The sequence below is a fragment of the Leptonotus elevatus genome, chromosome 8 (assembly GCF_054856555.1).
Source record: "Leptonotus elevatus isolate MCC_2025b chromosome 8, RoL_Lele_1.0, whole genome shotgun sequence".
Lineage (NCBI taxonomy): Eukaryota > Metazoa > Chordata > Actinopteri > Syngnathiformes > Syngnathidae > Leptonotus > Leptonotus elevatus.
This window is the reverse complement of record NC_141246.1, coordinates 8741009-8754927: the sequence shown is the minus strand read 5'-3', so window position 1 is coordinate 8754927 and position 13919 is coordinate 8741009. Positions and strand designations below refer to the sequence as shown.

The window sequence follows — 13919 nt, the reverse complement described above, 5'->3', positions numbered from 1 at the left end:
ACGGTCGTTACGTAACAGCACATCGGGCCAATGAGAAGGCAGACTCGTTTGTTTAGAATGATGATGATGCTGAACGCCAGCCCCCGCACAGTTTGAGCTCCGCTGTTTCACAGGATACAACGCTGTTATATAAAGTCTACACACCCCTGTTCAAATGTCCGGTTTTTGATTTAAATATTCCTACTTAAATCACCAAATCGAATGACCATAATGATGCCAATTTATATTATCCTACTCCATCTTATATTGGTGTTTGTGGTGCAAAATATACGCTTCGGACTCATGGGTTCATTTTATGTTATATTTATTGCACTCTTGTTTGCACTACAGTAACAATTAAAGCACATCCTTATGAGTGATCGAAGGACATTCATTGTATTCTTGTTTTATATGCTCTTTGTGCTATGAAAACAACGTAATAAATAGAGTAAAAATGTGTACAGTGAAAACAGTAAAAATACTTTACTAGGAAACTGCAGTACTGGAATGTATAATGAATGTATTTCAAATATATACTTTGATGGAAGATTTTGTGGCTTGCATTCATATTGGAAAAAACAAAAGTGACCAACTTTTATTTACACAAAAATGTGCGATCCTGCTTCCATAAGGCACCTGAGTCTGCTCTGTCAATCTTGATTCTAGATACAGTGTAAACTTTTCAAATCTTTAGAAAGCTATCTTCATATTTTTGTCTCTTAACCAAAAGATAGACACGGCCAATTCAGTGTTTTTGTTAATGTTTCCCGGTCATATCAAGGTGCAAGCAGGAAGACAGAAAATTACAAAAGGGGGTAAATGTTGCTTAAATATTTACTGGAAAAATATTTATAGAATTTATTTCTCATTCTAGCAAAACATCAGATCATTCAAACAAAGCACTGGATCAAACCAAAATACATTTCAAATCTTTATATTATCCAATGATGTCACTAATACGTTTTGACAGCATTTCTTTGCGTATTGCAATCTTTAGAATGAAATAAACAAAAAACAAAAACAGTCTTAAGAAAGAAAAAAATCAGTGCCTTAAATTAGGGTTTGAAATTATAGAATTGACTCATCCTGCAGTGCTCGTACAGATGGACAATAGCACAAGACTCATGTGTGATCATAAACTCATGTCTTAATATTTCAATACAAATAAAATTGCACTGTTGTGTCCCATCTAGTAAGATGCCATTTTTTTCCTTTCAAATGTAGTTTACTATACGCAACAAATTTTTTCGACTGCCCCCTATTGGTCTGGAAAATTAATTCAGGGCTAGCTTGCAGAAATGAGTATAAATGCTGCATTCAAACACTACTGGGAAGGTGGAGATATCCTACATGGACCCTTAAAAGGTCTGATTGCAAAGCAGTAATAAAAGTGACAACCGCGATAAGCTACTTATTGCATTGTTGGGGTTGTGTTAAATTGCTACTATAACATATATTGAACATTGCCTCTATTGTGGAACCTCTTAATTAAGTTGAATGCTCCAAAATGGGTACAATTTAGAGCTGAATATGCAAACCTGGAAAAATACTGTATTTTTTTGAAAGTTAACCCAAACTTGGAATTGAAATAATGTGTGATGTCACACTTAAGTGAGTACTGTAGTTTTGCACTGTGTCAATAGTGTTGTTCATTGAAACATTGCCTGTGCAGTACAGTTAATAAAAGTTTTATGGTGGCATAAGTATGACCATGGAATGAATTGATTGCCATGGGAAAATGTTGTTTTTGAATGACAACAACTTGGAATTTAACCAATGTCACAGAGCAGATTGTGTAGAACTTTTTGAGAATTCCCCTGTGTATTCTATTTTAAATCGTCTCTGTGAATTTTGGGGTGGATTGATGGTTGGGGTGGATTTATAACCGTGAACTCTCAGATGGGAACTCAGATGTTGAGGGTCAAGTCGGAATTTAGTCGTGTCTGGCTTCCCAGTTTTCTTCAATGCCTCATAATTGTGGACCTCTACATATTGGAAGTTTGCTTTTGATGACTTCACCTTGTTTTTAACCTTTCTTCTATTATTTGCTGAAAAAGTCACCTATTTGTTTCTTAGCAAAATACTGTATGAAAGATATTCTTATTGTATTGTCGGACATAAATGCGGCCAAAAACATCAAGGTAGTTGTCTGCTTAAACAAACTTCCACTCAGCGAAACAGCAGAAGGCAGAAGGTTGTTTTTGTTTTTCGATGGAAGTTTCGCCCACACGCACGCTCACTCAATCTGCTCCCAGGCCCCGACTCGCCCATCCAATCACAAATCTAACAGCAGCTGCCTTAGCGGAAGATGATGGCTAGGATAGCAGCACTCATGTCTGCTTTGATTCTTGATTGTTTTTCACCAAACTAGGACTAATGCATCAAAACCAGTGGAATCGCCGCCATTTTTTTGTGGTCACGGCGTAGAGCGAGAAGTTTTGGTCAGTAAATAACAAAGCGCTAATTTAACGTCGGCCCATTGGCCAGCACAAGCCAACCCCAGCTTTACTGTACTGTAGTTTTGAGGGTACTTTTAGGTGAGCGTCAATTTTACCCGGAAATTAGCCATCGGAGGTTGGACTCTGTCCTTATCCCTCACAAATAGCGGGGGGGGGGGGGGGGGGGGGGCACAGTATTTTGAAATGACCGCAAGCGAAACAAACACTTAGCGACATCAATATCTGAACAACTGTAATATAGAAGCACTGATGAGTGTTCGTAAGGAAGAGTCAGGAGCCTCTCTGCAGCAGCTGGACTTCATTTCCACGTCAGTTGTGAAGTTTTGAAGGAATCCTCTAAAAAGTAACAAACACCAGGAATGTCCTCTGGGAAGTTGGCCGGAAGCTCCTGCCTGCTCCTGGGAATGAAAACAAACTCTGGACGATCCTTCAGCAATCTGGGATGAAAAGTACACAAATAAAACATGAATCAATGTGGCAACTGACTGGACACCCGAAGAAACACAGCGCTCATCTTAACTTTTTCCGCTTCCTGTCTAGTACGTGCGTTCTTTCCCTTTGGTAACCTTGGAAATGGATGATGGTGTACAGAATGAGATGTGACATAAATACGAGCGGAGATGTCACCTGTGCGTTATCGGGCTGATGTTGATTTTTCGAGGTTGGCTGCACGACTCAAACTTGTTGGCCAGGGTGACGTTATTTCCGAAAAGGCAATAACGTGGCATCCTTACTCCGACTACACCGGCCAGCACCGATCCGGTGTGCAGGCCGATGCGCATCTGCAAAAAATAAAATAAAATACATACAGTATCAGACATGAATCTACCTGCTTTTTAATTCCACTTTTCAACAATGTCCTCAATAAAAAAATTAAAGAGGAAGAAAAACGGCACTCATATAAATCCAGATTTTAAAATGATGAATAAAGAAGCCTTATCATAGTTTACTAATGCTGTAGGCGTGACCTCTGAATGCATTCAACCACACCCCGCGGGAATATTGCTACTACTTTGTCTAGCTAGCATTTTTTTGATCTGGTTTATTTTTGTTAGATTGCAGCGTTATCCAAAAGCTACTTTAACAGATTTCTTCGTATTTCAGATTTTAGGCGTCTGGGCCAACAGAGAAACGGAGCGCATGTTACAGTCCACATGCATTGGGCCCAATAGGACAATGATCAAACTTAACTTTGGATTTGGGGTTTTGCACTCTACTACCATTGTAGTTTTCATGTTTCCAAATGGAAGTGGATATTTCCTGGTAACCATATGGAAACTGGTTCCTCACCTGTATTGGTTCTCCAGTTGGAGTCTTGACTTCGTCAGAAAGCTCCATCATCTTTAAGGCCATGAGTGCAATCTGGACCGCATGAGTGTCACTCTCTTTATGTAGGCCACCAGCTACACAATACGCATCCCCAATGGTCTCCACCTGGAGACAGCATAAGTACAATAGCATGTCTTCTTACACGGCAACTATTACTAGAGTTGGTTGTATAACTACAATTCTTGGAATTTGGCAGCACGTATACCTACAGTAGTTACAGTCTTTTGCTCGCCTGCGTCAACATCAACAGACGGATTGAAAAGATATAGTGTCATTAATTAAAAAAGGAAAGAAATGATCAACAGAATGAGGAGTGTCGAAGTGGAAGGCAGTCTGTCTGTCTGTCTTCCATCCTTCAGTGCAAGACAAGAGCATACTGAGAGCCAAGAGCCATAAAATGTCAATTCTACTTCATCCTTTGCCGTTTTAAAGTCGTCGTCTTCTTTCATGTAACATGAGAGCACTCGACAACTATGTGACACAGACAAAGTGGAACTATTTTTAAACATACACGTGGAGTGGGACACTGTCTTGAGGGATCTTCCTCGCATCTTTACGATGTATTTGTCAAACATGCGGCTATATCTCTGTTAAGGCTTCGCTGACATGTTTATAACATCCAGCCTTTGGCCGGCATCGCTGTTGCCTGATACACACACTCAGCGTCAGTCTGCAGGTATTTGATGCAAATCACTTCAGCATGCAAATCTGACACTACTATCTGCTATATTCAATTATGAATCTGCAGTCAAAACAAAAAGGGAATGGTGCTTTTTAATTTGGAGCTTGTTAACTAGAGATGAGTGTTTGACCTGCCAAGACAGAGACACTTGGTTCTTGAGACTATACAGTCCAAATACAAGTGAAGATGATGATGTAAAAGTAAATTAGTACATAAGACCAATTTCCATCAAGCATTTCAGTTCAGTTTTTGTGTTTCCATTTTTTTTTTAAAGTCCTTTTATAGCTACGTAACAAAAGTGTACACCGCAACAAAAGGTGTTAGCCACCAGCTAGCTCATGAGCTAGCAGGCTGGGTTTTCTCTTGTCTGGCAGTCGAGCCCTGGGTCAATCTGCACCGTCAACTCCTCGTTAAGTCAAATACCGACATAGACTTCTTTATTTATGGCACCATGGGAAGATGAATTTTCGGGGTGTAGGCTTAGCTAGCTAGCTAGCTAACTGCACACTGAAATGACTGGTTGAGTGGTCAACTAGTCGACATCAACTTTACCACTCCGCAATGATGGGTATAGTTTGATGTCGATTCATAACAACACGTATCACAGACGTCACATCTGAAAAGGCACTCGGTAGTACGTAGACGAACGATTCGATGAATAAATCTTTTGAACGGTTCTTTTTAATGAACTGATTGTAAAGATTCAGTTCACTTAAAAGAGCTGTCATGCCCATCACTAATCACAATAAAAGGTTGAAAGAATGGTAGTGGAGGCAGGCATGATTTAGTCATTTTTCATCAACATGTATGTTTTAATGTACAGTATCTCAAATTGAACATCTTCAACAGTATGAATAAAATTTTCCCCATTGAGGTGAACTGAAATGCAATTAATCTCTTCCCGTCCCTCAGATTTCTCTGTGTGTAAAAAAAAGAAAGAAAAAGAAAACAAGCACAGTTCAAGTTGTGTTTTTTTTATATAGTATAATTGTACTATAGTATTTGGTTTGTTCGTTGTGTACCTTGAAGGAGTGATGTCAGAAGCAAGTCTTATTTTGTATTTGAAGCTGACTCGTGACTCAAATTTGGGGCAGATGTACCACTAGGTGGAAACATGAAGGCGTACAAACCTACCTTGTAAACATCTAGCTCCCCACAATGGTGGTCGAACCTGGTGTACAGCTCGTTGAGCATGGTGATCACTTGCATCGGCGTGCAGAGCGAGCAAACAGCGGTGAAGCCCACCAGGTCAGAAAACAGCAAGGTGACCCGCTCAAAATTCTTGGCTTGGACCGTCTGGCCCTGCCACAGTTGCTGAGCGACAGTGCCGGGGAAGATGGAGAAGAGGAGGTCCACGGTCTTCTTCTTCTCTTCCTCAAGCGCCTGGTGGGCCTGCTCCAATGCCGCTTTGGCTTTGCCGAGACGTTTCTTCAGGCCGTCCTGCGCTTTGGCCTGCTCGCCGACCAGGACGACGTCACGTAGTGCGTTATGAATGGGGATGTCAGACAGATAAAGGCCGCGGCCCGTTAGCTCCTCCAGCTTATCCACACATGGCGAGCCGAGGAACAAGATAACGTTGGACTCGGAAACATAGATCATTTGGCCCTTGAGGTCCATGAGCTGAAAAGACAAATCAGTCCGATTTTTTGTTTGTTACTTCAACTTTCTTTACTAAATCTTTGTCGTGTGCAGTTTTTCCTGTGTCCTTTAAGACAACAGAACGCACAAATCAATAAACTTTCTCAGGACATACTGTATGACTAAGAACACAAAGTATTGGCAGCTCTACAGTGTGCAACTGCGTCAGCCATGCCAGAGTAGAATATTTATTTATATTGCAGCGGAATGCTATTTCTAAACATGACAAATGCCATCCAACATAAGTCCACTTTGTCTTTTACCGTACTATTCTACTTCAGATTGGACTATCCAGTTGCAGTTTGCACATTCAGATAATTACAGTACATTCATTCCAGTGGTAATGCCAGTGTCTGGGACAGTGACAGTTCAGAATAAGGGACTGCCAATGAAAATTAGCTTTACTTAGCTAACTTGGGCACATTTAGATTGTAAAATGTTGATTAATGTGCATTGTTTCTTTCAAATAAATAAATTCAATTCAAGATGGCAAATTAGCAAGATGACTTGAACTCATTTTATATCAGGATAGAAAGCTTGAAAAAAGCTTAATTGAGCAGCGTGAAAGGGGCTTTTGATTGCTTTTCATTCAATTCCCTAATCAGCATTGTTCTTGTTCTTGCAAAACAAAACGTTTAGGATGAAAAATTGAAACTGGTGTGAAGGTGACTATCTGCTTCCACTAGATTGACCTTAGCTACTTGTTGAAAGTATACATATCTGAACTCAGTTATCCTGATCATCTCGGTTGGAATATAATTTAAAAATCCCTCGTCCTTTCTGTAACCAAGGCATCAAACTTAAAAGTTGGAACTGAGACTTGTATCCAGTCTGTTCTTAGTTTTGCTGTTATTGCCAGGTACAAAAAAGCTCTTTGTAAAGGTGGCTAGCAAGCTCATCTGTGCCCCACAAACTACTCTGACAGCTATTTTTCAAAAGCAAGTCTTCAAAACGGTCAAAGTCATTCTGTACATTGAAGGACATTCTCTTCTTGCTTTGATGTCTTTCCCTCAGGCCAGAGATTAGAACCCCCATATGTGCGACAAATTGGACCAGAGACTCCTTGTCCCCAGAACAATCAAATTTGCTAAATTTGCACAATGCTACAAATAGCTGAACTGTAATCGATGCATTAGCTTGTGTCTTTTGATTATGCAGTATGTGTCAGCTCTCTTATCTCTACAGTGTGTCTTTCCTTAAAAAGTCATGACTAAATTGTAATAACTGATTCTAAATTGTCTTAACTTAATTTTAATCCTGTCCCTTTGGGACAATAAAGTACACTGTAATACGCTGACAAGAATCTGAAGATGGATGAAGGCCAAACTGCGTATAGTCCCTTCACTTTACACACACTGTGGAGCAGATGCACCTTAATATATAATAAAACATGAAGAACGTCTCGTTGCAACTCAGTCATGGGTTACCCTGAGAATTATGGCCGTTGTCTGGAGAAAAATACACCTTCTGCGCTTGACTGCTTATTTATGTCGGATGGATGACATCCGCTTTTCAAAATTTTATAGCGCTAGCAGATTCATTGTGAAGGCCCTGTCTCGTAGATAATCTCCAGCACGATCTGTATGCTTTTGCAGTCAATGTGAATACATGGGAAAATGTTGTTGCTAAAAGAGCATCCTGGCGCTCTGCCGTGGCTGCTGCAAAGAACTCATACCGTAATTCTCTGGTGGAAAGATGCACAAATGCTGGTCATTACCCGTGACGTAAAAGACCTTTGTATTACGGGTCAATGGATGCATGGAAGTATAAGAGCAGTGACGTTTACATCGTGTTAGCTTTGACATGCTCAGTTAAACCTATTTGGAATGACAGCTTTATTTACAGTAGAGTAAAGGGCCCTCGCGAATAGTGGGGAAAAAAAATGCATCCCCAAAGGTTTATTGTTGCTTGTAGATGTCACAAGATGGCGCTAAATATTACAAAATTACAAATTCTTCTCGTCAATTCAACATTCACTGCTAACTTGACTTCCAAGTCTACAAACAACAAAAGTTTTCTGACTTGCAAGGCATAAACTATTTTTGTAAAACCATATTTGGTGTATGAAAATGCTACAAGTACACCGCTGATAGATGGCGCCAAAGCACTACTTTTTTATTGTTCTTTGTGATTTTTGTGGAGCCTATCCTCCGTCGCGTGCTGCAAAACTTTCCTAATCACAGTTTTGAACTTTTTGACATTCTAAGATGCCACCAAAGCCCTGTCTAAATAGGAATTGGTCTCAAGGAAGTATGTCGAATTGATAGTTATTGACTGAGATGTATGTATGTATATTGTATGTCAGGCTAAATTAAACCTGTTAGTGGAAATTACAGAGAGTCTTCATCATGTACATGTAAATGTGCACTTCCAACACATTAAAAAAAAAAATCTAATAATATGTCAGCCATTTATGGGTAATGTTCTAAAATGAGTTTGAAATGTTCTGATTGGGATTATTATTTGTGATTCATTTGTGGATTGACCTATTAATATAGATAGTTATAAATATTTCTGGAGCGTCCGTTGCTTTTTATGGTAAGCCCCGAGCACTTTTGAATAGTGGGGGATGTATTTTACTATTGCCTGACTGAATGCCTCTCCTGCTACTGTGAGAATATTCAAACAAATAGGTATCAGTGTTTACTCAGAGACTTCTCAGTTCTTGTCATGGTGACCAGTTGCACCCGTCCATAAATAGCGCGAGGCCGACTGAGCCTTTGATGGAGAAAAGGCCTCTGACATTTGCCTGTGATGTCGGCTGGTGGCAGAATGTTGATCTCCACCTTGGGCCCAGTGGTGCCGCTAATAAGCTCGACTGAAACCGACAAAGAGACACCTCATTGGTGCGGTTCTGGTCCTGGACGTACCTTTCCTGTGTTGTCAGCTCCGGAGACCCCGTGCTTGATCCGAAGGACAAACTGGGTGTTGAGCATGGTTAGGATGCCTTGAAAGGTGCATTTGATCTGAGGGCACACGATGGAAAAGTGTTCTTGGAAAGTTGAAGCTCGTCTGATGCCATCCTTCCTGCTCAGTCTCTTCCTGAGCCCGTGTCCAATTTGCACCAGAGCCAGGTCCTGGTCCAGGATAAGATGGAAGGGGAAGATAGTGGAAAAGAGAGAGGTAGGAAGGGTCCCAGCTGAGGTCGCCCGCAGAGGACTGGGGCTCAGGTTTTTATCCCCCTTAACAACCACGGTGTATAAAAGACTGTGCTGAGGATTGGATTGGAGGATGCCGTCTTTGGCACAGGGGGAGTCCATCAGCACATCCACGGTGGTGTGGTAAAGCAGACGGGCGGCTGCCTTGATGACCCCAGGGAAGAAGAGCTCGGTGGTGGGGTGAGGGTTGAAGAAGTAGACAGTAAGCAGACCCGGATCTTTGTCTAAGCACAGCACGGATGCTTCGTTTAAACAATCCCCTCCATCTGCTCGGGACGCGCTGCTCTGCTTCAGCAGCACGTTGAAGCTGTTGAGGAAGTCGTGAAGCGCGCCTCCAACCACCCGCAAAATGTGGCCGTCCTCCTCGTAGCACATGTGGAAGAGCTCCTCGCCGAGAGACACTCGCAAGGCTTCGATTGGGATGGCTGTGGGATGGAAGTAGAAACTATGAGAAGTTGGAATACAATAAATGAACAGCCCTCACATTATTGTGAATATTTGATCATATCGTTTCCTGTTGGCAACAAAAGTGAACACACCCCTATGTGAAAATTGTCCAAATTAGGCCCAATCCCCAGTATCATGTGACTTGGTCTCAGATGTGAATAGGGAGCAAATGTGTTACATTTTTTTGTTATTCCTCTCACACTTACTCATGCCGGTCACTGGAAGTTCAATATTATACTCTTTGAGAACCTGTTAAAGATTTGTAAAGATGGCTTAAACTAAAAGAAGACTGACCTTGTGGTACAAACTCGAACATCCACCAGGTCCGTGATGTCACGTTAAGCTCTGGTGAACTCCATGCCCAAGGAAGTTTTATGGCAGTGCAGAAAAATAATGGTGGCCACACAAAATTTTGACACTTTAGGAAACATTTTCACTAAGGGGTGTACACACATTTGTTGCCAACGGTTCAAATGTAGTATCTGTGTGTGGAGTTATTTTGACAGTAAATTTAGACTGTGACACATTCAATATACTGATGTTTACATTCCATTAAAGTGTCATTTATTCAGGGTTGTCTCATGGAAATATAAAATATTTACAATAACATGAGGAGTGTACTCACTTTTGTGAGATACTCTGCATTACTGTGCAAACATCTAGTTTTGTTATTTTAACAACTTTTTTCAAGAATCATTTTGACATCCATCCATTTATTTTCTATAGTCCTTGTCCTCATTAGGACCCCGGAGCTGGAGCCAGATGGATACTCCTTTTACATTGCGCCCCTAGTGTTCAAACTGGGACAGTACAGTCACATAAGCAAGTGCCTGAAGTCAGAACGAGCTGACAAACTTGCATTCCATAACCATAGGCAAACTTGAAGCACATTGTTATTATATTTACGGCGGGAAATACTATTTTTAATGTAATTTTAAGAAACCATACTTTACTGGGAATTATCATTTTTGGGGATATAAAACCTATATCAATATAAGATTTTTTCCATTTCACTACAATATACAGAAAAATAAGCATTCACTCCCATGGACCATTTAGAGTCTTCAAATCAACTTTTGGGGAGAACCTTCCCACTATTCCACTACACTTTTTTTTCTTTCTTTTTTCTTTTTTTTTTACATTGTAGACAGTAGATAGTATGACAGCTACAATTAGCAGCACTAAAATGTAATTTCCACAGAACGAAAAGAACAAAAAAAAATTTGATCGGAACCTGGATAAAAGGTTCAGCAACAGGAATGTATCAATGGAACTACTTCAAAATTGGACTGGCGCTGCTCACCTTGTTCGAACTAGGAAGCAGTTACACAACTAACTAGCAGATGGACAAAAAAACACAACTTAAATGCTACTGTAATTGACATTCTGGTTATGGTGATCAAACATCAAGACCTACCTTAAGCTGTACAGCATCATGCCAAAGTGTAGATTTGTGTTCTCATGATAGTTCTGTCCAAACATTGACTGGTAGTATGCTTTATTGGTATCCAATTTAAGCATACCTGTTGTGGTTGAGTGAGTGTTCATCATCTCCATTAAATGCTCTGGTTCTTCTCTACAGTCTGTGCAACAGACTACAACACTGCAAACATAAAGATAAAGTTACATCAATCAGCAATGGATTTCACAGAAAAACCTGATAAGAATTGCTATGCAGTATAAGAATGCTACAGACAACATGGACAGCAGACAAATCTGAAATATTTTTGTAAACAAGATTTGTGACCCCTTTAAGTACACCAGTTTAATCATGCACAACCGTGAATTAAGTCAATTAAACCTGAAGGACTTTTTTTCAGAAGGCTATGGCTGACAGTGGAATTGCACCCAAAATTGAAACTGTAAACTATTTTTTTTAAAACAACAAAAAATAAATAAAACAAATATGTGAAATAGCAGGACCACAAACCCAGAGCCTGTAATGGAGATGGATTTAATGATAGTTTATTTATTATTATTATTTTATTTATTTATTTATTTTTAGCATCCAACATCAACCTTCTTGCAGCTCTTGTCCATCAGCATTACTAATCTGCTTGTTTGGATGGAGCATTTATACTATACTTGTGATTGTTTGTCGATTTGTGCTATGCTTTTCTGTCCTGTCAAAGCACTTCGTAGGCTAAACATGTTTTTAAGGCGCTCGTGACAATAACAATTATAGTTGTTTTTGTTGTTAATGTTATTACCGTACTGTAAAGGTCCTTGTTGGATTGTATTTAAATGTAAACCGGCTCCCGTTGTTCTCCACCCTTGTCTGAGTGGGCTTTCATTGAAACCTTGATGGAAGTTCTACCAAATTTAAAATATTATACCTTTCCGATTCCTTGCTTTGTCTCATCATTCTTTGGAGGGCAGCGTGCAGCCTCTGAAACTGTAAAGTTAAAGAGAGAGGCGTCTTTAATTAGGGGGGGGGGGGGGGTGCTCTGTGCCGGGCTGATAAAATAGAACAATCCTAAAATGGCAGCCAATTTTTATTTTTAAAAAGGCTCCTTCTATTTAGCGCGCGCTCGCACCCACCTGGGGACACGCTAGTTTGCGAATGCTGTCTCCGAGGGTATGTAGGTTGACTTTGGCTCTGCTGCTCCTCTGTGCGGGTTCGTGCGCACTTCTCCTGCTGCGCGCCGCCGAGCTCTCCCCGGCATCTCCACGCCGCTCATCCTCTTCCTTCTCATTCTCCTGCTGCTGCTGGTTGCTTTTGGAGAAAGGACACTCTCCGGATATCTTCAGCTCCTTGAGCCTGGCGCAGAACATGTTCACCGGTGCTGCGATGTCCTCACCTCACCATACAGGCGCTGAGCTCATTGTGCATGCAGACAGACGCGCCAGAATGCCATCTTCTGGTGCGCGCATGTTATTGTTTTCTTTGCATCTCCTTCCTCGCTAAATCCTCAACCGCCTCCTCCAAGGCGCGATGCGATGTTCTCCTGTACTCTGCTTGTGTGGAGTGATGGTGTAGAGCGATCAGCGCCAAAAGGGAAAAAAAAAAAAGCCAGTGAGCAGCAGCAGCAGAAGGAGGAGGAGGGGGTTGGGGTGGGGTGGGGGGGGGGGGGGCTAGGCAGAAGAGCTGCAGGCCAATCCATGCTCAAGCACGGCTGGTGGAGCTGAGCGACCTATCAGCAAGGAGACGTTATTTCCAGACGACTTCTCACATGCAATACACTTTTTTCTTTCACTTTAAATGCATTTGGCTGCAGAATGGTGGACGAGTGGTTATGCCTGCTTCACAGTTCTAATGTCCCGGTTCGAAATCCCAGCTCCGGCCTTCGTCTGTGGAGTTTGCATGTTAACCCACTTGCTGGGTAAATGTCAATTTTCAGCAGATTGGGTTACTTACTCTTACCCAAAGTTGGCTTTAAAAATTGGATTTGGCTGGGTTGAGGTCGCCAATTTGGACATGTACTAGAATTGGAGTAAATTTAATGGAACATTAGACTTTGAACACAGGGATTGTAGTTTAAATCCCAGTTAGGGCGAACAATCCACGCACAGAAAATTGGTTGCATCATGGGCATCTGGTGTAAAAACAGTGCCAAACAGGTCATGTGAGTGGCTGTGTCCGAATGTCTACCCTACTCCCTCTATGGGGTGTATGCCACGGAGGAGGCGGGACTTCCAACTTCCTGGTTTTGACACATCAGCTCTGTTTCCATTTCCTGTTTACGACGTGTGGGCCACGTCCACGTCCCAGTTCTTGCGCTTCCGCCTTTGTGCCCCCTCGGTTGCACGTTCCCGTCAACAGGTGCGAGTGTGTAGTGTGTCTGTTTAAGTTGTCCGAAGCATTTCAGAGAGTTGAGACGCCCGGCGTGCTCCCGCCCATGGTTGGCGGGCGCAGGAGTGGGGGTGCGAGTGTTGGAACGCGGCCATCAGTGGCCGGAAACGACGCTGATGTGTGAAACCCGGAAGTTGAAAGTCCCATTGTGCCCTATTGAGGGGTCACGCCATTTAGGATTGTCCGAATGTTCGGGGAGCGAAAATGTAGGGCACTCAAAATTACTCACAATGCACTCTGAAAAGTAGTGAACATCCATGCTCACTCAATTCACAATGCATTGCGAGTATGAAAAAAACATGGCGTGAACGACAGTGCGTGAGAATCAAAGTGATGCATTAAATATATACTGTAGGAATAATTAATTTGTTTTAGTTGAAAATATTTACAACAAAGAAAATAAAGAACAATTTAAACACATTTTTTATTCACAA

The 13919-nt window shown here is 41.4% G+C and overlaps 1 protein-coding gene across 1 annotated transcript; it reads right to left on the bottom strand.

Moving 5' to 3' along the window:
* Positions 1-287: 287 nt before the first annotated feature.
* Positions 288-12698, bottom strand: gucy1a1 (guanylate cyclase 1 soluble subunit alpha 1). The gene is made up of 8 exons (XM_086082349.1): positions 12234-12698; positions 12029-12087; positions 11216-11295; positions 8958-9670; positions 5584-6069; positions 3729-3872; positions 3066-3220; positions 288-2875 (listed from the first exon to the last, which is right to left on the bottom strand). Exons 1-8 carry the CDS (start codon positions 12465-12467, stop codon positions 2737-2739), a joined length of 2010 nt encoding a protein of 669 aa, XP_085938475.1. The 5' UTR covers positions 12468-12698; the 3' UTR covers positions 288-2736.
* Between the last annotated feature and the right edge of the window lie 1221 nt (positions 12699-13919).